A 19,974-nucleotide genomic window follows, 5' to 3' on the forward strand; every position below is an offset into this window, starting at 1 on the left:
GAAGGCAGAGTTGTCCCTGTGGCCGCCATTAAAGAAAGGAATCCATGAATTCAAATGGAAACCAACAGGAACCGAGGCTCTAATAATGATCAAAATCTCTGCTGAAACGTAGGCCGGTGCCAGATTTCGAGACGTTTCGCCAGGATGTATTTCATTTTTCGGATAAATTTAGCGATGGAGGAGTGAGACGAGGCGTTTTTATTATTATTTTTTTTTAAAGCGGAGACCGTTTTAGGGCTAAGGGGGAGGGGGAGAGTTGCTTCTTTGCTCTCCTTTTCTTTTTGTTTTATGAACATTTTTTACGCTCTTTTGAACATGGTTTTACGGCGTACTTTTGGGATGTCGGCGTAGGGACGGCATTGTCTCTTTTATCCGCTTCTTTTTTTTTTCTTTTTTTTTTTATCTCTGGCGGAGGAAACTGCAGTCGGAAGGTTGTTTGCTGAATTAACTCCTCCAGCCAAATGTTACAGAAAAATATTTCTCGCTGATTAGGCTTGCACAGAAAACACACAGAGGCTAATTGTTTTTTGATTTCCCCTGGACGTGAAAACGATGGAGAGTTGGATCTCACAGTGAAGAAGGATGAGTTCTTGTTTCGTACCGAACGGGGCCAGCTTGGAGGATTGCCATTCCAATCTATTCTGTCTGGTAAGAGATTTAAAACTAAAGGAAAGGAGCCATTTTTAACTAGCTGAACGGGGGCTATGCTAACGTTAGCCACAGAGGCATCAGTTGATAGTAGCTTAGCCAGGCTTAAGGCCCTGTCAAAGCTGACATTAGTAGACGACAGGGTTATTTTACTTTAAATGAAAATGATTTTTAACACTTTATCAGCTGGCTTCAATGACCTGTCAGTTGGCGTTAACTTTCTGTTCAAGGGTGACTGCCCGTAAACAAAACTCTCACTTTCCTTGAAAGCTAAAGCTTGTGTTACTATATCTCATTTAACATTTAGTTTGCCACAAGGGATGGAAAACTGTGCTTTTTCTGCCCCCCCCAATTTGGTACTACTACAAACCTCTCAGTAATGATGTCGTTGCACTTTCTCCCGTTCGCCTCGGCGCCTTGTTTATTATTAACCTGCTACTATCTGGTTTTCGTCGCATTTCCACTACGTTTTATCAAGCGGGGAGCCGCAATCCAAACACTTGATGCACTTCGCTGAGCAGCTTTGAGTTGGAAACTGCCAGACCTTTGAACAGTCGCTGCTAGATAGGGCTACTGTTTATGTTTAATGCTGACACCTCCCGAATGAACTAGCGGGTGTCACTGCACGGCTTGTCCAGACAAGCCCGCCCCTCTTTAAAAGCCGCCTCTTGTTTTTTTTTTTTTTTGTTTCTTTCCTCGAAAGTTTTTCACGCTTTATGCTATTGTAAACAAAAAAAGAAACATTAAACATAGTAGACGTAGTTATTGTTGCTTTTTGTTTGTTTGTTTGTTTGTTTTTGGGGGGGGGGCAGTGTCTTAATCTGCTTGGACTTCATATTCTGGTATCAGCACCAACTAGGGCACAGGCTGATTATATAATGGTTGGCATTCAGAACCCCTGGCAGTACAAACAACCCCCCCCCCCCCAAAAAAAAAGAAAAGAAAAAAGAAAAGAAAAGGAAAAAAGGTAGCAGCATGGCTCTCTGTTGAAATGAATCTTAACCCGCCTTTCATCTGGATGTTTCTTTATGTGATCGTGTTGCCAGTTGTGGCTGCTTAACATCACCCTAAATAGCTGCGGTCGGAGATCTCCGATATTATTTAAGTCCCATTTGAGACAAACAGTGCATTAGGAGCCACAGCCTGCCTGCTCCATATTCTTGGCCACAGTAGCAAACCTAGTGGGCCTGTTTACAGTCCGTCCTCTGGCCAGATGCTCAGGAAAACAGTGGGGAGGGGGAGCGTGTTTGTTGTTGCAGTTAATTGGCTTGTCAACAGGTTGAACTGTACGCTGGTTATGGTGCCGAAGTTTTAAAAAGGGTTAAAGTTAGGGGGTCGGGGGGATGGCTGGCTGTTTCCACTGTTGTTTTATTTTAAAGTGCAGGTGCAACAGTCAGTCTCCAACAGATGAGAATCTGCATTATTTTATGGATAAAAATGTAAGTTCTCCCATAATTTCTTTAGTCTATGCATGCATTTTTTTCAGTTAATTGAAAATCAGATGATACGGTATGTTGTCTTCCAAGAATCGGGATAATCTTGTAATTCATGTTCTGTTGAATCAAAAACAACAAACCAGCTGCAGATTAAATACTCAGGAATCTTTGTCTTTGGCACGCTATATATTTTTCTTTTTCTTTTTCTTAAAATTTTTTTTAAGAAAAGCAGGCCTGCGAGAAAATCTGATTCAACCATGCAAACCCTGATCGCTACTCTTTTTAGTTTGAAGTTCCAGCTGAAATGCCAGCTGAAAGCGTCAGGAGCTTGTGTAAAACAGAGCAGTGAACACCTGCTGCGCCCTGCCGGTCAGCTGGCTTGCGGCAGATCTGACTAGGAAATGTTTCAAGTCAGACACCTGGGCTCAAAACTAAAGGAGCCCTGCAAAATTCAACGATTTTCTACACTTCTAACAGGCGCTTGTTTCATTTTTGTTTTTGTTAAAATCAAAACAGAACAAATGAAGAGTAATATATATTATTATAGATGTAACAACAGATGCCATTTTAGCAGCAGTATGAATAATTTTTGCTTTTCTGTTTCCTATTTTTATTGTAAATGCTGCGACACCTTCTCAATATTATGAGAAACTCGTACATTTACGTTAGCCGGTCAGTTTAATGTCCACAACTTTAACATTTCATATACAATTTCATTGGAAAATAAAGTGATTAAATGCTGCCGGAGGGAAAAAAAGTAATATTTTTTTTCTGTTGCAGTCCCTCTCTTGTGATGTCCAAACTGCACAGATTACATATGCAGAGCTCTGCCAGCGAAACCAAAAAGGGGAGCGGGGGGGTTAAACATGAGCAGGGAAATGCCTCATTACTAATGCTGACATTAAACTCATTCTAATAACAACACGGCCGAACGCCACCCTGCGTTTAGCCGCTTCCGAAGCCTTCCGCCCTCCTAAAGGTAACATTTCCCTGCAGAAAATTCCCACTCTCTCTTCCCTCAGCGCCGCTCCCGCTGTCTCCGGACCGCGTCGCGCAGAACTCGTAATTATAATGTTTACGACCTCGCTTGAAGGCAGCGTTGGCTACGATGCGATGGACAAGACAGAGGCTGGTCGGCGGCGGTGCCGTGCCCGGCTGGCTAACGTTTTTTTTTTTTTTTTTTCCTCTCTCTTTCTCTTTCCCTGCATGCTGAGACTAAGCATAACACCACTGCTGTTATGACTCACTTGCTCAACAGAGTCCACTTTGTGGTTTTATGGCAAAAAAGAATATGAACACATTGTGGTAGTTTACTCCCCCCCCTCCCCTCTGTTCTTCGGTGGATGGCATGATGCTGTTGGTGCAATAATATTCTTAATATTGCAAGTAAGACCATGAGAACTCTGTCCTCTGGTGTACCTGTGAGACCTTTGGCGGCTTTCTTCTACATTTAATTGATTGAAATTGTCGTCGACTACGGGAGTGAATTTGCATCACTTTCGGAAAGAAAAATGCCAGAGCACCTGCTAGTTTCAGGTTCGCTTCAGAACAGGCTCACTCGGGGTGGAAAGGTAAATTGGCAGGAAAAAGAAACTTGGTAGGAGAAGGAGCATCTGTGACATGATTTGAGCAGCCTCACCTGTTGTCTTGCATCTTAAAAAGGCAGCTGCTCGAACACAGTGTTCCCTATTCAGACCCAGAACCCAAAGTTGCCAGAGGGGAAGGTAAGCTAGCTGGCAGAGTTCTAGAGGTCGCGACCCCACCGAGTTATAAAGTGTGCGTCACCTCAGGAAAACTTCTCCCCTCTCTCTATACAGCAGCTTCGGCCTCACGATCCCCTTCTAATGCGCCGGCGTGATTCCTGGGCTCTGGCGTTATGAAATCTAAAACTCCCCACGACTGGCGCTGGCCACGCTGCCCGGGACGCTTCTCCCGAGCAGTTGCTCCGCATATCTGAGTATTTAGTAAGAAGCGAGCAGGAAGGAGCGCCGTGTTGATTCACAGGGCTGGAAATGTCTGAGGTACACTCATGCGCACAGCCTGGGAAGCAGAGCTGTTGGAAGGAAATACTCAGGAATCTTTGGCACTCTATATATTTTTCTTTTTTTTATTTTTTTACACACAGTCTGTAACTAATTTATTTAGAAAGTACAAACAGCGCAACTGCAGACAGCAAAGCTATCTTTGGGTGCAGAGTTGTGGCATGCTGTTTTTCTCGTTTCGATTTCAGGGGGATTTAAGGACACTTTGATCTAGAATTTGTGGGGGTTTTTTGTGCATAAAATTGGAGGAAACTCAGTTGTAACATCTAAAAGCAATAGGTTGACTTAAATAGAGATGCACCAAGCAGACTACAGTTTGTAAACCTTTGACCTATCGGTGGGCGAGATGGACTTTAAAGTTTTCATCATGATATTTCGTGGTACTGTGTGATGACAATAAAAGAGAAAAGAACAATTCATCACTTCTTTTTAAGGTAACTTTCTGTAAGAATGTGACTTCACGACACGGATATCAACTCCACAAAATGCTGCTTTTGAAAGAAATTGTAATGCGCCTTTTTTGGACAGCAGTCATGTAAATAAGAGTTCTCAATAATTGCATTCATTAACTGGACTGTATCGTGACAATAAATCACAATTCTTATAAGAAATTTATTACGATAAATGATAAACGACACGATAAATGTTCATCCTTATTTTGACCTACTAATTCTATCAATTTTAATTAATTCTAGTTTCTCTTTAAAAATATAAAATACAGCATTATGAAGCAGGTCTTCTAGCCTCCCTAACTGAGTAGTCATATTTATGTTTGGAAAAGAGACGTCACATGTCTCTAGGAGCGTAGAGTACCGTACTACCGTAAAAGAAACTGAATGAAAAGGGTGCTACACAAAAAAAAGAATGATAAATTAGGATACTGAGAATATTTATCTGGCCTCAATAAAACGTATTTTATTGAGGCAGTATTTTTTGCCGCTTTTTAAAACAGTGATCGAAGTTTGTATTTTTAAATTAGCTTTTGCTTGCTCTGCTAACAAACCATAATAAATAGTAATAATGTTTGCATACATTCTAGAGAATTTGGGTCCCAATCCCGTCTCGTCTGATCTGATCCAGAACCGGTATCCATCTGGCCAACAGTTCAAATCCCAGCATAATCCATGATAAACGGGTCACCGATCCAAACGTTATTTACGTTTTTTACTCGGAACTTTTCAGATTCAACATTTTAAATCCGAGTTTATCCTCATAGAAAGACAGTTTGTTGAGGTTTATCACGTATTTACTGACCTTGTGGATACAAATAGGATTTAACATATGTGGACAAATTGCAGGGGTAACAGCAATATTGGTATCGGCACATATATCCCTTTCGGATCAGGAAATATCCTGGATCTGAGCATCTCTGCTGTCATGAATTGCAGATGATGTTATTAGAATTATGTCACTCTTGGTAGCAGCATGCTGGTTCTTTTTGTTTATAACTTTTTTTTTTTTTTGGTTGAGGCATTGCATGTTGAGACAGACTGGTGTTTGGATCCTGTGCAACTGGAAGGACTTTTGGTCCTTTTTTTTCAACTGGGATCAGCTAATTAGCATCTCAGAAATTCAAATAATACCTGAACTGTGACCCCCAAATCCAAGAGGAGCTGAAAAGGGGATGGAGTAAGTTCAAATAATCTCTTCCATCTGTCACAATGTACAAGGATCAAATCCCAGACTCCGTCGTGTCTCTGTTCTGCTTTCTAACAACACGCCCTGACAGAGTTAAAGAGGAGTGACAAAAGCAAATGAGGCGGATTAGCAGTGCTTTCTAACAACCGATGGCGTCATCCACTACACATGCTGCCGTGGAATATCGTCTCCGCTGTCTGGAAATTGAACTGTCATAATGCTGTCATGACAGCAACAGTCTTCAGTCTGAGGCTCTTCAGATTCGTTGCAGGCCTGACTACTAGCAAAAATCCTACTTGGATGATATGAGCAACGACATTTAATTTCCCTTAAGGATAAATGAAGTGTTTTCAAATTGAATTTGAATGGACTGACTCTGTCTTGCTGCTTTTTGATGTATTTAAAGTTCTTCCCCTGATATCCAAAACCTCAGCAACGCAGGACGTAGCTCACTTCTACTCTTCTTCACTCGGCAATAACGTTCAGTTTTATCGTTGCACAACCTCGTTTTTCCTTACCGTAGCTTCACTGGACAGTGAAACTTTTCGACCGGTCAGGTCGGTTCCGATTAACAGCCGATTTCTTCGTTCTACATTTCTAGCCGTGGATCGTCATTCCCGTGGGTATCGGCAGGCTTTTTTAGCGCTCTCGTTGAGCTGACGTTTTTATGAAGCGCTCGATGCCACACAAACCCCTGACGGGATTATCGCCATGTACGCTTCATGGTGAGAGACTGCGAAGACAAACTTTCCAGTCTTTCCACAGTAACATGTGGTAACATTTTACCTGGCTCCATGCTTAAATAGCTTAGTCTTGGAAGAGAACAAACTTAATTAAAAATGACTTTGGAGGAGATTTGCTAATTTGTGCAGCAGGTACAGACACTTCTACTTCAACAGACTCCTTGTTCGTCCAGTCGGATGAGCGTCAAACCTAACAGAGCCACTGTAAAAACACGAAAGCTTTCCAAGTATTTATTTTTTTGGTCTAGAATAAAGTGCAAACTTGCTTACAAGCAACTTTTTTGGCAAGAAAACTCCTTAACATTGATTAAAAAATATATATTGGGGAACTTTTGACTTTAAACAAGCTCCCATATCTTGCCGAAAAGTTGCTTGTACCAGTAAGCTGGTTTGGTTTCACTTCAAGTATACTAAGATTTTTCACTAGAAACAAACGTAGAAAATATTTGATAACTTTTTGTTTAGCTGTGTAGCCAGAATTGTTTGGACATTTCTGTTAAGATCCTGAACATCTACTTCATCACAACATCCTCACAGATTTAATAGATTCTGTGAGGAGGAAAAGCCCCACGTGCTGAGCTTGGTCAACTTTATGGCGCTTGTGCAAAACTGGAGAAGTTTTCTTGTGTGTCCATCCATTCATTTCGTTTCTGACAAACTGCTTGTGGTCCTTACAGGGTTTGTAATCCTTGAAAATGCTTGAATTTCGAGCAGGTGGTTTCAAGGTTGGTGCTTGCCTTCTGTATAAAGCCTTTAAAAGTATTTGATATTGAGATTGTACAGTTTTGTAATAAAGTGCAATCTGACTTAATTTAAAAATAGGGGTGTATTGATACAGTGACCCCAATTTCCTTAATTTTGGATATCGGTGATCGGCGGTACTGACGTGCGAAGCTGATCTTGTCTACCGTGGCAAAGTTCTGAATATCAACCACCGTCATCTTTTTCTTTGCCATGAAAGAGGTTTGACCTGTAGCCCGGCTCGCCAGATCATGTCTGCACATTTGCACTTAACAGTAGTCACCCCACTGCTGCCAAATCAGAGACTTTCTTGCTATGTTTAGCAACATTTCAGATAAAAAAAATAAATAAAAAAATCTGAATCGGCAGGTCAGGCTTTTAAAAGATTGGTAATCAGCAATTGGACAGATAACTGCAACCAGTGCACCTCTAATTAAAAACCTAAATTTGCAAAGCGATATTTAAAACTTAAACCAGATATTTAAAGGTAAATAATTTTTTTTCATATTTGTTTGATGTTAAATCAGACCAAGCTTCTCATGTTTTAGGTCAGTTAGAATTACCTAAATTATTATTTTGCTAAATGCTGGAACACTTGGTAAGAACATTTTTTTTGAGATTTGTTTTGTAACTTTCTTGAACCAGTCAGGTGGATAGGGTGTGAATGTGTGAGAGACATTTAAAAACATACAATTTTGCTATATTGTACTTCACTTCTCCTGTAGAGCGTAGAATCACGTGACATTATTAATAACAGTAATAAACAATATCGTACAATGGTGAGTTGAAATTGTCCTCTGTATTAGTTTTATCTCCAAAGTGTGGAGCTGGAAAAGTTTTTTTTTTTTTTGGTTACAAAGTAGGAACAACTTGTCGCGTGTTCAGGTGGCTTCCTTCAAGAACAGCCACAGGAAAGATGCGCCAGTCCTGATAACACCAGAAACGGTCACGCACAACAAAAATAAAATAATAATGATAAAAAAATAAAATAAAAAGGTCATGGTCAGAGCTGTAATGTAAGACGAGGAGGGCGGCCTGCTGCTCCTGTAAGTCAACAGCCGAGCAGCAGCAGCTGTAGCTGCAGCACTAATCAGTATTTTAGCTACGACAGTGGCTAAATCCCTGCAATGAACTGGGTCAAACTCCGGGTTACCACTGTGTTTGATCAGTTGTTTTTTTTCTCTCTCTCTCTCTGCTTGACTCATGCGTTTAGTTGCACTGTAAAAACTAGGGATAATTACAGGCAGCTTGTTGATGTCTGACAGGAGCGGCGCAACATTAAACTGCTTAACATTTTCGTCATTGCTTTAATTTATGTTGAAGTGCCTGGCCACTAACTTAAAGGATGTTAAATTAGATGTGCCATGAAAGACAATGTACTTCAGAAACACAAGGATAGCTTTAACATGTAGATTTTTAGATGAAGGGGGAAAAAAATATGCACAGTTGCATGCTTTTAGACAAAAAGGAAGGTCAACAAAGCAAAAAATCCAGCGGAGGCGGTGAGCAACGGCAGCAGACAGCCAGACAGCAACAGGTGGCTGCAAACAGGAGGAACTTCAACACTGAGTTCAAATGTCAGTGTTGACAGAGATCAGTACAGTGTAGCCGTTTTTTGTTTTTTTTTTAACGTCTTTATCTAAACCGTAAATGTTCAGATGTTTGTAATGATCTAGGTGCAGCTTTTGCATAAAATGCATTTGAAGTTGAACTTGAATACAACAAAAACAGATCTCTCCCTCCCTCTCTGTCACTGTAAGTCCTGTAAGCGGATATCAGTTGTTTTCATGTCGATAAACTGAGAGGAGAGAAACTCCGACCGCATAATGCGGAGGGATGGGCTGATTACTGGCCAGGAGGAGGTAGGCTGAGGTTTGGGGAAGAAGAAAACAAGTGCAACAATGTTGTTTCGAAGTGTTGAAGTCACTTTTAATGGTGTGCAGAGAGTTTTCTTCTGCTGCTTTGAGCAACGAGAGATAGAGGGCTGCTTCTATCCACCCCTGTTGCTGCAGACTGCTGTTCAGCTGGCTGAAAGGAGACTGTTCACTTTTCCCGAGACAAATTTGGCCGCCTGTAAAGAGAACAACAACAAAAAATTGTGGAATATTCTGTGGAAATATTCCAAATTTAAACATGTTTCCCCCTTTATTTTAGTATATCAAAATTCATATGATAAATAACTATTATACATAGCATTATCAAAACTAGTAATTTATGCGTTGTGTTATTTTAACAACAGAAGGAATAATTGCTGCATTTCTGTTTCTAAAAATAACAAATGTGCTTATCAAAGTTTTGTTATTGTTAAAACACTGAGTTTTATTGTGCTTTGGGAATTTCTTAGCGCTCCATATTAAGTGTTATACATTATACCTTTTAGAAGTTAAGGTTTAAAAGTGAAGTATCTTCAAAGACTCGCTGTGGGCAGGAACGATTTCCACTAGCAGTCAGTCTCACAACGAATCTCAAAGAGCCTCTGACTGAAGACTGTTGCTGTTTGACAGTCGGACGACTTTCCAGGAAAACACAAATCAGTCGTTATCTTTTGCTGCTCCTCTTTAAACCGTTTATTGCATCGCTTGTCGTGTCTCAATATTTTACATGTCATGGTATGAATTTTGATTCATTACTGCCAAAACTGTTGTTGGCATCGTTAGTTTTACAAATTTATCACATTTTTGTTGCTCAATGAATTATAAAAGGATTAAATCCAGTTACAATTTACAGTTAAGTGAAATAAATCACACTTCTATGTGGGACTGGTATCCTAAAGAGGCTTAAGACAAATAGGAACGTTTTTCAAGAGCAGCATTTGTGTTTGTGGTGCCATTACTGCTGTGACACAAGGTGGCAGCCATATAGTTGACCTAAAAATAAAGCAACAAAAAGTCCTGATCGCCACTCATCATTATCACAACAGTACCAAAAAATATTGCGATAAAACCTTAACTTCTTATTCCCCTAATAGTTAGAAATCCATGCATTTATAGGTATACTTTAAAGAAGTGGAAGCATTTGTATTAAAGTGACCAGCTGCTTTTGTAGCCTGCAGCCAGGTTGCGTTGCACTAAATGTTTTCCATCTGATCTGCCTCTGATCTATAGTGTGTAAAGATTTACCAAATAAAATCTGACATCGAGTTCAAAATAAATTATGGAATAAATTCCCCACTCAGCTGTACTTCTCTTTAAGTAAAACATGCAGATTTCAAGAAATCTGCTCTCTTTTTTACTCTCCCCCCCTTTCTTTCTTTCTTTTTTTTTTTGCTAAACCAATAACTTTCCTTTAGACATAATTTTAAGACCCCCTTTTAACATTTTTCTGCAGTTTAATTGCTGTACTCAAATAGTTCAAATATAGTGCAGTGGATATGCACTTGAACATTTTTATACGCAAGAACTCACAATAGGACATGGTGTTTGTCTGGTGGGGCCTTTAATCTTCTATATAAATACGAGAAGAGCTTTTTTCCTTTTTTTTTATTATCCTTTAATGTCAAGCAATTACCCTCTAACTGTATCCACTTTTGTTCACTGCCATTTAGATCTGACCTGTAAGAGCAATGGGAAAGCGGTATCTTTCTGGCAATTTCTCTTCGCCGGTAACTTCGGCTGTTTAATCGTCGTCGTATGAGAACAATTTAAGGCTCGAAACTCATAATTGTATGGAAACAGAAATGGAGGGACTTCGTGTGTAAAGACTTTTAACTTTTATTAGAGCGAAATTGGCTGCAGTAGTGAAAGCGCAAACTGAAACTCCTATTTGAATGTTAGTTTTTTTTTTTTTTTTCAGGGCTTCAGCAACTGTTAGATTCCTGCGTTCCCCTCCTCCCCGCCCCATCTCAGCAGCACATGCAAGTGTAAAAACCAATTTTTTGCTGGAGGAAGAACAAAAAGCCTTCCATAAGATACAACACACACACAGAGGAGGTCCGGACGCGGTGGTTAAGACGATATGGGGTGCTCACCTTCTAATTGCCTGTCTGCACCGCTTACGATCTGGTTTCACAGTTAACCGTTGTTTCCACCCTCCCTTTCCATTGTGAGCACAGATGTTTCCGAGCGTGGCGCAGGTGTAAAGTAGTGCTTCTCGCACTCCAGCAGGAAAGAGCGGGGCCCAACCGCCCGCTGCACCGCTGCCATCGCACTAAGGCCGCGCTTTTGGCTGTTTGAACCCCCCCAGAGGCAGCATTTTTAGAATTCCTCAGGAAGTCTGGTCGCTCATCAGAGATCACGCTTTGATGCATGTAGTGTAATTATGGTGTGTTCATATGTGAAACAAGAATATATTGCAATCTGACTTTGATTTTTGATATTTTTTTTTCTTCACTGTTGCTGGTGGTGGGTACAAAGCAAACATTTGCTTTGTTCTGTTTGATGCGTAAAGTAGAGCAGCTGAATCAAAGTTCTGACGTCTTTCTGGTGAAGATTGATGTGTACGATAGCGCAGCGTGGAAGGTGGTTGACAGACGAACGCCATGGCTGTTGTGATGTGTTTAGAGGTTTTCCTTTTTTGTGATCAATGTTCGGTTAGTGTTTGGTAGAAAGAAACGAAAAAGAGATGCGTCGGTCAGAATTTTCTGGTCACCAATTTTTGTAAACCTCTGACTTGTCATTAAGTGTTTTTGTCAATTCTTTTGACAAGATTTAGAAACTGCATTCCAAATCCTTTTTGCTGACCTCCGTGTAATGAGAGGTCGTTCTTTTTTTCTTTTTAATCCCAGCAGTAGTCACGGGAGATGAGGAGCGTTGATACACAATTTTAACTAACGTTTTATAATGGTCAAATGATGGCAGTAGTTTATGTTTTAAACTGGCTTTAGCATCTTAGGTGAGTGGTTAGCACCGCGAGAACAGCAAAACTAGCATTGAACTTTTCCACTTCCGGCCCACAAAATAATGCTAAAAAACGGCAAGTAGTGTTTTTATTATATATATTTTTTTATGTATATATATATGCTGACAAAATTTGAAATTCAAAAAAGGTTGCTGCCAGATTATTGAAAAAATAGATGAGCTCAACAAATAAAGATTTTTTTTTTGTTTTTAATATATATTTAGGTTATTCTACCATTAGATTAGTACAAAGTAAGAGTATAACCATTCAGCTTTCAAGTGTTTCACCAACATCTGATCAGTCATGGAACTACTTTCAAAGAATCCTTCTTTAGAAATGTGGGCAGTGGACACTGGTGTTAGCATTGGGGACGTCTGTTCTGCTGCACCGTGTTTAACACTGACATTGTATTTTAGCCTGTAATAGCTTCGCTGATTGGTCAATTCCTTTTAGCACAACTTGAGCATACAATAGTCTTTTCAGTGTTCAATCAGATCGTTTCTTTTGTTGTTGTTTTTGTTTTTTAGCAAAAATGAACCTCCAGTGGGCCAAGAGAAGCGACTTCAGCGTCCATCGCTGTTCACCCATGTCGCTTGTTCATTATATTTACTGATGAGCCAGAGACATACAAATACAAAGGCTACGCCTCAGGACTTTTGCATGAAAAAAACAAAACAAAACAAAACCGACAAAAAGAAAAAAAAGTGATTAATTGTGTTAAAACCTATGTAATTTATGTAATGGCATAAAAATGGTTTATCATTGCTAATTTTGCTCAAGGATTGGGCATTTATCATGTATTGTTATTGTGAATATTTGTATATGGAAAGAATTTAGATTTACTCGCATAATGACGAATTCCAGTTAACGATGTTTGAAAACTCCATAAAACTGGATAGTATTGAATTTTTATTTTTGCAATTTTCTCCACTGTTGGTTCCACAGGAGCAGCAACAAATACCTACAAATTGAAAAACATGATTCAATTCAGTTACAGTTAGTAGCTCTACGTAAGTGCAGCTGGTATTTTAAGAGCAGTCTTTGTCTTTCTGGACCTTTCATTGCGCCGTCATGCAGTGAATCATACTGTTGCTTAAAAAAGACGGCAAAGAAACTTTTTCTTATTGTTGCGTTTGTCATTTTCACCATAAATTCCACAAAATATTGGGATATTTTTTATCGCCTCCTTCTTTCAGCAGTTGTCAATTTGCAACATCAGCGGGGGGAGCAACTTTCCTAGGGAATCTAGATTCTTACTTTAACAGGGATACAACCAAATCCTGCCATCATTTCCAAATACAGTGTGTTTGAAAACTCAAAACAGTAAAAATAAAGCCTTTTCTGCCTTCTGTTCAGCTTTTCTGTTATTTGCAGAAAGTAGGGGGTTGGCGATATGGACTTAATTTTATCACAATATTTCATGGTACTATTGTGATAATGAATAAAGTGACATTAAGAGCGGGTTATTTCTTTAGGTAAGTTTAAGTGGCTCTCACTGCAATCATATATCCTCAAACGCTGCTCTAGAAAAATCATTAAATTTAGTTTCTTTAGTGTGATTTTGTATCACTAAACTACACACAGTAACTGCTAAATTGTATGTTCAAGTTTATAGGTATTTATTGATGCTGTCCATGAAAAAACAGTGGAGAAAATAGTAAAGCCAACAATCCCAATAATATGGATAGTTTTTTTTCTCGTTTTTTTTAAACATCGTTAAATAGAATTTATATTTTATCACAATAAAGAATAAATTATACAATAAATGTATCGTAGCGGGAAATCTTGCTCGCTCTCTGTCGGCCTGAACAGACATATGCTGACATGTCGGAGGAAATGTGTTTGCCTTTCAAATCCGTCTCTCCCGACTTTCTTCTTAAACATCAAACTGATATCGAAAACGGCTAACTTTGGGTCCTTCAGTCGATAACAGCTTCCACACCCCAAGAGTGTTCTCTGCGTGACACGGCACAGTGCGTTTAATGATCAAAAAACGAGTCGATCTTTGAGTTTTCGCCTCTTGAGACGCTGATCAAGCCGAAACCATCTGATTGCTTTGTGCTTCTCTATTTAAAATGTTCTTTTTTTTTTTTTTTTCTTCAGCTCACATCTTTTAAATTAGAGTAAATCCTTCAGCTTTCTGTTACCAGAGATAAGGAAGTTTTATTTTTTATTTTATTTCTAAGGTTTCTTGACTCAAAACGCCTTAATTATGGGGTATAGGGAGACGATACTAGGCTTTAAAATGGATCAGGAAGATTGTTGTTATCAATACCAACCTGTTTCTGAGGGCCACCTTAGGTCCAGCTTGACAACAAAGAGCGTACACCTCCACCACAAATTTCCCAGCTTATCCCTACTCGGGCAAAAGACCACTGCTTCGCCACAACCACGAGTAATCACTTTTCCACGCTCAATGCGTCTGAACTTGAGTTAAGGTATCCCCCTGAATTGTAATGGATTAATTGGTTGAATATACAGCGGGAAGGCTCTCTCAGTCTGCCCGAACGAAGCAGGACTAAACAGCTGTGTAATGAACAGGCCGTGTTGTTGCGGATTAGTTGAAATGCCTACAAGGATAAATCGAGGCCCACTTACGCCGGCAGGGGAACGCATGTGAGTGCCTATAAGGCATTGCGTTTGTGTTCTAAGGTAGCCGGCATGTGTTGCGTGTGTTTAGGTAAACATGGGTTGATAAGCAGCAGCCCGAGCCAGCAGCGGGGCGTAATGTTCCTGCTTTAACACTTAATAACCCTGCTGGTGATTTAGTGCCTATGAGGATTTCTCCTCTGGGTTCTCTGCGTAAAAGCAGACTCCGCCGCTGCCAGCAATCGGCAATAATACGGATTAAAAGCAGTGAAACTATACGAACCAGAACCACTTCATCATGATGTGTTTTGAACATTCTGTTCCTTGTAATCCTAAACAGTCCTGAACAAAGTCTTCCAAATGCATTGCCTTCGTGAATTCCTTGGAACCCCTGAACTTTCGTCACGTTACACCAGGGCCGCATTTACAAGGATGTGGGGTCCGGGGCTGGAGACTTTGGGGTCCCTATTCACTAATGAAAACTTATTTCAAAAAATTGAGGCCCTGGGCGACCGCCCTTCTAAGCCCTTTCTAAAGTCTGGCCCCACGTTATAGAAGTTAAAAAAAATAAATAAAAATACACCACAAGTCCATGGTTAATTTTAAGATGAATCAGTCTTGTATATAGTTCTTATTTTATTTTTAATAATTAAAAATCTGAAAAGTACGGCGTTGCTTTTCCTTCAATTCCATTTACTCTGATGCTACTAAATTAAAGACAGCATCCACTTGCCTTAATAATGTATCTAATTAGTAAAGAGTCATTTAACTAGGGATGCACGATAAATCGACATCGACTGGTTTTTAACATATCGGTATCGGTCCGATAATTAAAACTGGCCTATTTTATTCACAGAAACGTCCTAATCTGTTTCATTTATGGCTTTGGTTGTGTTTGGTGTTTATTTCTAATTCATATCCACTGTTTTTGGTTGTTGTGTTTTATTTATTTTGGATATTTAAAAGAAAAAGTCTTCCAGTTCCAGCATTAAATGTTCACGTTTATTGATCTTTGAGAGGACAAATTTTCCTTATTATTATTATTATTATTATTATTATTATTATTATTATTATTATTATTATTATTATGCCATTTTCAGCATATTACTTGAAAATCACTGTGAAAATGACAACATAATCATTCATCGCAATAATTTCTGAGGCCATGTATCTTCCAGACAAAATTTATCGTGACATATAGCAATAAATTTTATAACAAAATTTGCAAGGCACTTTAAGAACCATTTTTCTTTAGTACCCCCCCTTTTTTTGTTTTACAGCAGTAATCATCAAAGAGAAACAATACCATGTTTTTTGTAAAAACTGCATAGTTTTTAGTACACTTCATTTCCCGCCTCTCCCCCCAAAAGGTGCTGAATTGTACACCAGCGAATCCTCCAACTCCCTCACTGTCTTTTCCTCCCTCTCTCCCCTCGGTTGCAGGCTGACTTGACGGGGATCAAATGGAAGAAGTTCGTGTGGCAGGGTCCCACCTCCGCCCCCATCCTCTTCCCGGTGACGGAGGAGGACCCCATCCTGTGCAGCTTCAGCCGCTGCCTTAAGGCCGACGTGCTGAGCGTGTGGCGGCGCAGCCAGCGGCAGGGCTGGAGGGAGCTGTGGCTCTTCTGGTGGGGGGACGACCCCAACTTCGCCAACCTGATCCACCACGAGCTCGCAGGTAAGAAGGGACCGTTCCCCTTCGCTTCTTTAGTGGCTTACAGAGCGATGCCCAAGGTGGTTGTAGTTTCTCAATAATGGAGGTTGTGAAACCGGGTAGTTTAGATGGAAAGAAGATGGAAAGGAAAAAAAAAGGCCTTTAAGAGGAAATAATTTACTCTGCTGCTGCAAGAACAAGGACAGAAAAAAAGTATGACTAGAAAATTCACTTTCTTACCTGTGAACCGATCGTAGATTCACCCAAGGTTATACTCCTATAAAAGAATGATGGCTGTAAAAGATGAAAAGGGAAAGTGTGGTGCTCAGAGCTTTTATAAAGGAAACACTTGAACATGATGTCAAGATTTGTTATTGATTGCGCCGTAAAAAAAGAAGAAAAAAAAAATGATTCGAGAGGGTGATTGTCAGGTTGGACGCCCTGTAAGTGAGAGTAGTAAGGAAGTGTTGTTATCCGTGTAATCCAACACCGCCTTTACCCAATCGGCTGACTGATAATCCAGCCGACCCGGCTGCCGGTGCCAACATCTGCAGGGCCTTTCGGGTTCCTAGCAGACACCGGGCGCCGTGCCGTGGCGTTTCGCCCGCATGCTCGCGACAAATCTTTCGGACAAATCGGCACTCTGCATTCTAGTTTGGCGCGATGCAAACAGACGTAGAAGCGTAGATGGGCAATCGTTACTTGAGGGAGAAGTGCAGTTCAGCACAGGCAGCCACGCAGAAACGAGGCCGACGCATCCGTTCTCTTCTTTCTGCTCTTTTTTTCCCTCCTAAGAGCAGCATGAGATGTGGAAGATGAAATGTGCATGAAAAGCCGTCTTCATGCACATTTTCTGCCATGTAGATGAAAGTTTGCTTCCTGAGCCACACACAGCCTGTCTGCGGCCTCCTCTCCTCTTCCCTCCCCCCTTTCATTATGAGACTTTGTGCCTGAAGTGGACTCTCGGATTGGGAGCTGAAGGCTACGATGGGCGGCTCATTCAAGCCTAACGGGTGCTGGTAATAACCTGAAGCGGTTGGCTCGGGCCCCTCTGATGGAGTGGGCTTCATTTCAAGCAGGAGGACGTGTTATGGAGCATCTTAATTTGCAGGTTGCTGGAGATGCTGCTGTGCTTTCCACAAGCGCTGGAAAGGAGATGAAACGTATTTCGAGTGTTATGTTGATAGGAAATGGCTAATTGTCCGCTGGCCTGACTTACAACGCAGCGTTTTTCTTTGAGGAATGTCTGGAACTCTTTGCATCAGGAGCCCTGTGTGTTGTTGTTGTTTTTTTTACCATTGTCTGCGTCTCATGTCTTAATATGTTGGATTAAGTCGTTCCCACATGGGTGTGGCGTACTTTCTTTCCTCCTGCCTATAGATCAGATCTTTAGGATCTTTCTTGAATCTTTTTTCCCTTTGTGACGATGGACAATCTAACTTTAGATTAGGAGAGTCCAAACTTTTTGTCAAATGGGTTCAAAATTGACATTTCAAAATGACTTGAGGGCCAAAATATAAACAACGGGGAAAAATTGACAGAAAAAGAAACAAAATGCAGACTTTTTTTTAATACCTACTCGACAATAAACTAAGTTGTATTGCTTTTTTTTTAATATGAGTAAACCACTCCTATTTGTTTTTGAAATATGTTTATATTGGCAAGCTATGTGTAAATTGTTGTTGATCCAAAACTTTAAAAAGGTTTTGCAGGTTTGCCTCTAAAAGAGAGGGCCCAGTTTGTGAATCTCTTAAGCTCTCCACTATGTTTTTTTTTGGTCAATTTTGAGCAGTAAAAACAAGAATTATTCTACTTTTTGTATTAAATAGTACAGCCAAGTTTAATAAATTCATTAAAAGCAGATCTGAATGCGTCAAAGTGTGCTGGATATACTCACTCTCCACAAGAGGATACAAAAAGCCTGAGTATTGAATACTTTGTGCAGTAGCCAACATTTCTGAAGTAAGATTTTAATTTCTGTAATAATTTTGCCCTGGTTAAAAATAAAAAGCATCCATCTGCATCATACAGATATGCTCTGGGAGGCAGTAAGCATTATGTTGAATTGGAGTCGTGGGCCGCACAAAATCGGTTTGTGAGCCGCAAATAGCCCCCGGTCCGCACTTTAGACACCTCTGCTTTAGATAAATAATCAAATACTTGCGGGCGTTAAAGTGCTCCTGCTTCACTGCAAACATCAACCCTAGATATTAAGTTGTCTGTCCAGATACTAGGGGGGGAAATGAGCTTCATTATTTCCCCCTTAATAACCAAGCTACACTGAAAAAGTTGCGTCTGACTTCATCTGCTGTTTTTATTAAAGAAACCAGCTTTGTTTGGTGTCTTAATGACTTCACCAGAACGTCTAGATGCCTTCCTAAAACATTTTCTGCTACATTAAACGACAAGCTTCACCAAATATATCAATGGTATAGAGAGAGAGTGACAGTGCAGTACTTAACTGCATGTAATCAGCTTATATTTTATTGCGACGGTGATGCTGCTTACAGATATTTTTATATATTTAGCAGCCTTAGTTACTATTACCGGGTTTAAAATTAAATTAGCAGATGTGTGCTCACTAACGAGCTAACAAGCAGAAGCTGGTGAACGTGAATCGGGCATCAGTGTGTCTTAGAACTGGACAAGAAAGACTTAAAATAGACGTTTTTGTTCTCATTAATGGATTGACATGTTACCTTATCTGACTACCTGCCCAGCAGCTAATGCTAACAACGTTAGCTACTACTAGATGTTGCAAATACTCACTTTAATTCCTACAAAAGCCATTGAAGACTGGCAACGGTTGTGTTCAGTTCAATAGATGAGGGTAAGAATCTTTTATTTCCCGTTTATTTGTTAGCTTGTTAAATAATTATTAATGTATTTATTACCGCCGTAAGTACATGAGCTTTGAGGAGCTTTACTGTCATTATCGGCCGTTATTTATTTATACTGGGGCCAGATGGGGTGGCACAGAGCAGTCAGTGTTACACCGCTCTGCAGTTGGACAAGTTTTAACAAATATTCTACAATACCAATATTGAACCTTTGCAGTTTGTCGCATCCTGGATTAGAGATTAGAAGGAGTTTATGGACGGACTGTCCTAAAATGCTTGAGGAGGATGCTTTATCAACCTGGATCTCCAGGTTGATAAATGAGCTTGAAACTTTGTTGGGATGTGAAATGTCTTCCTGTCGCCACACACAGTTCACCACTTGCTCCATGGCTTTTTTAAAATTTTGACTTTCTTCTTTGCCTCCCAGGAATTCTGGAGGAATTCTCTTGCATTTTGCAGCTTCTTTTTACCGTTTCGGGCAGTGTTGGCGGTAAACATGAAAATCCACTCTTGTCCCTTTTTTTTTTGTTCTTCTCCTTCTCCTTCTTCTTATTATTATTTTGGGCGTCTGAAATGGCGCTCGCTCGTTCCCCGCCACCCTCTTCCACCCTCATTAGATTAGCAGCCTGTGAAAGTCTTTTAATTTTGAGCAAGTGCCATTTGTGCGTACCAGTGTGTCAGTAATCCCCGCTCTCTGGGGGAGACGAGGAGGGAGGAGGAGGGAGCCGCAGAGCTGGGGAGTAGCGAAGGGCGGAAAACTTGAGGGATCTTTTAACGTCTGGCTCTTAATCACCATTGAAGGAACAA

At 40.3% G+C, this 19,974-nt stretch overlaps 1 protein-coding gene across 1 annotated transcript in view; it reads left to right on the plus strand.

The window, feature by feature from the left end:
* The first annotated feature begins 582 nt into the window (after positions 1–582).
* The window catches only part of med13a (mediator complex subunit 13a), a 94,072-nt gene continuing 74,680 nt past the window's right edge, over positions 583–19,974 (plus strand). Inside the window, exons 1-2 of the mRNA XM_008428196.2 lie at positions 583–648; positions 16,117–16,351. Coding sequence (XP_008426418.1) covers positions 583–648; positions 16,117–16,351 — 301 coding nt within the window. The remainder of the gene's footprint in view (positions 649–16,116; positions 16,352–19,974) is intronic.

The sequence above is a fragment of the Poecilia reticulata genome, linkage group LG14 (assembly GCF_000633615.1).
Source record: "Poecilia reticulata strain Guanapo linkage group LG14, Guppy_female_1.0+MT, whole genome shotgun sequence".
In the NCBI taxonomy this organism is placed as follows: Eukaryota; Metazoa; Chordata; class Actinopteri; order Cyprinodontiformes; family Poeciliidae; genus Poecilia; species Poecilia reticulata.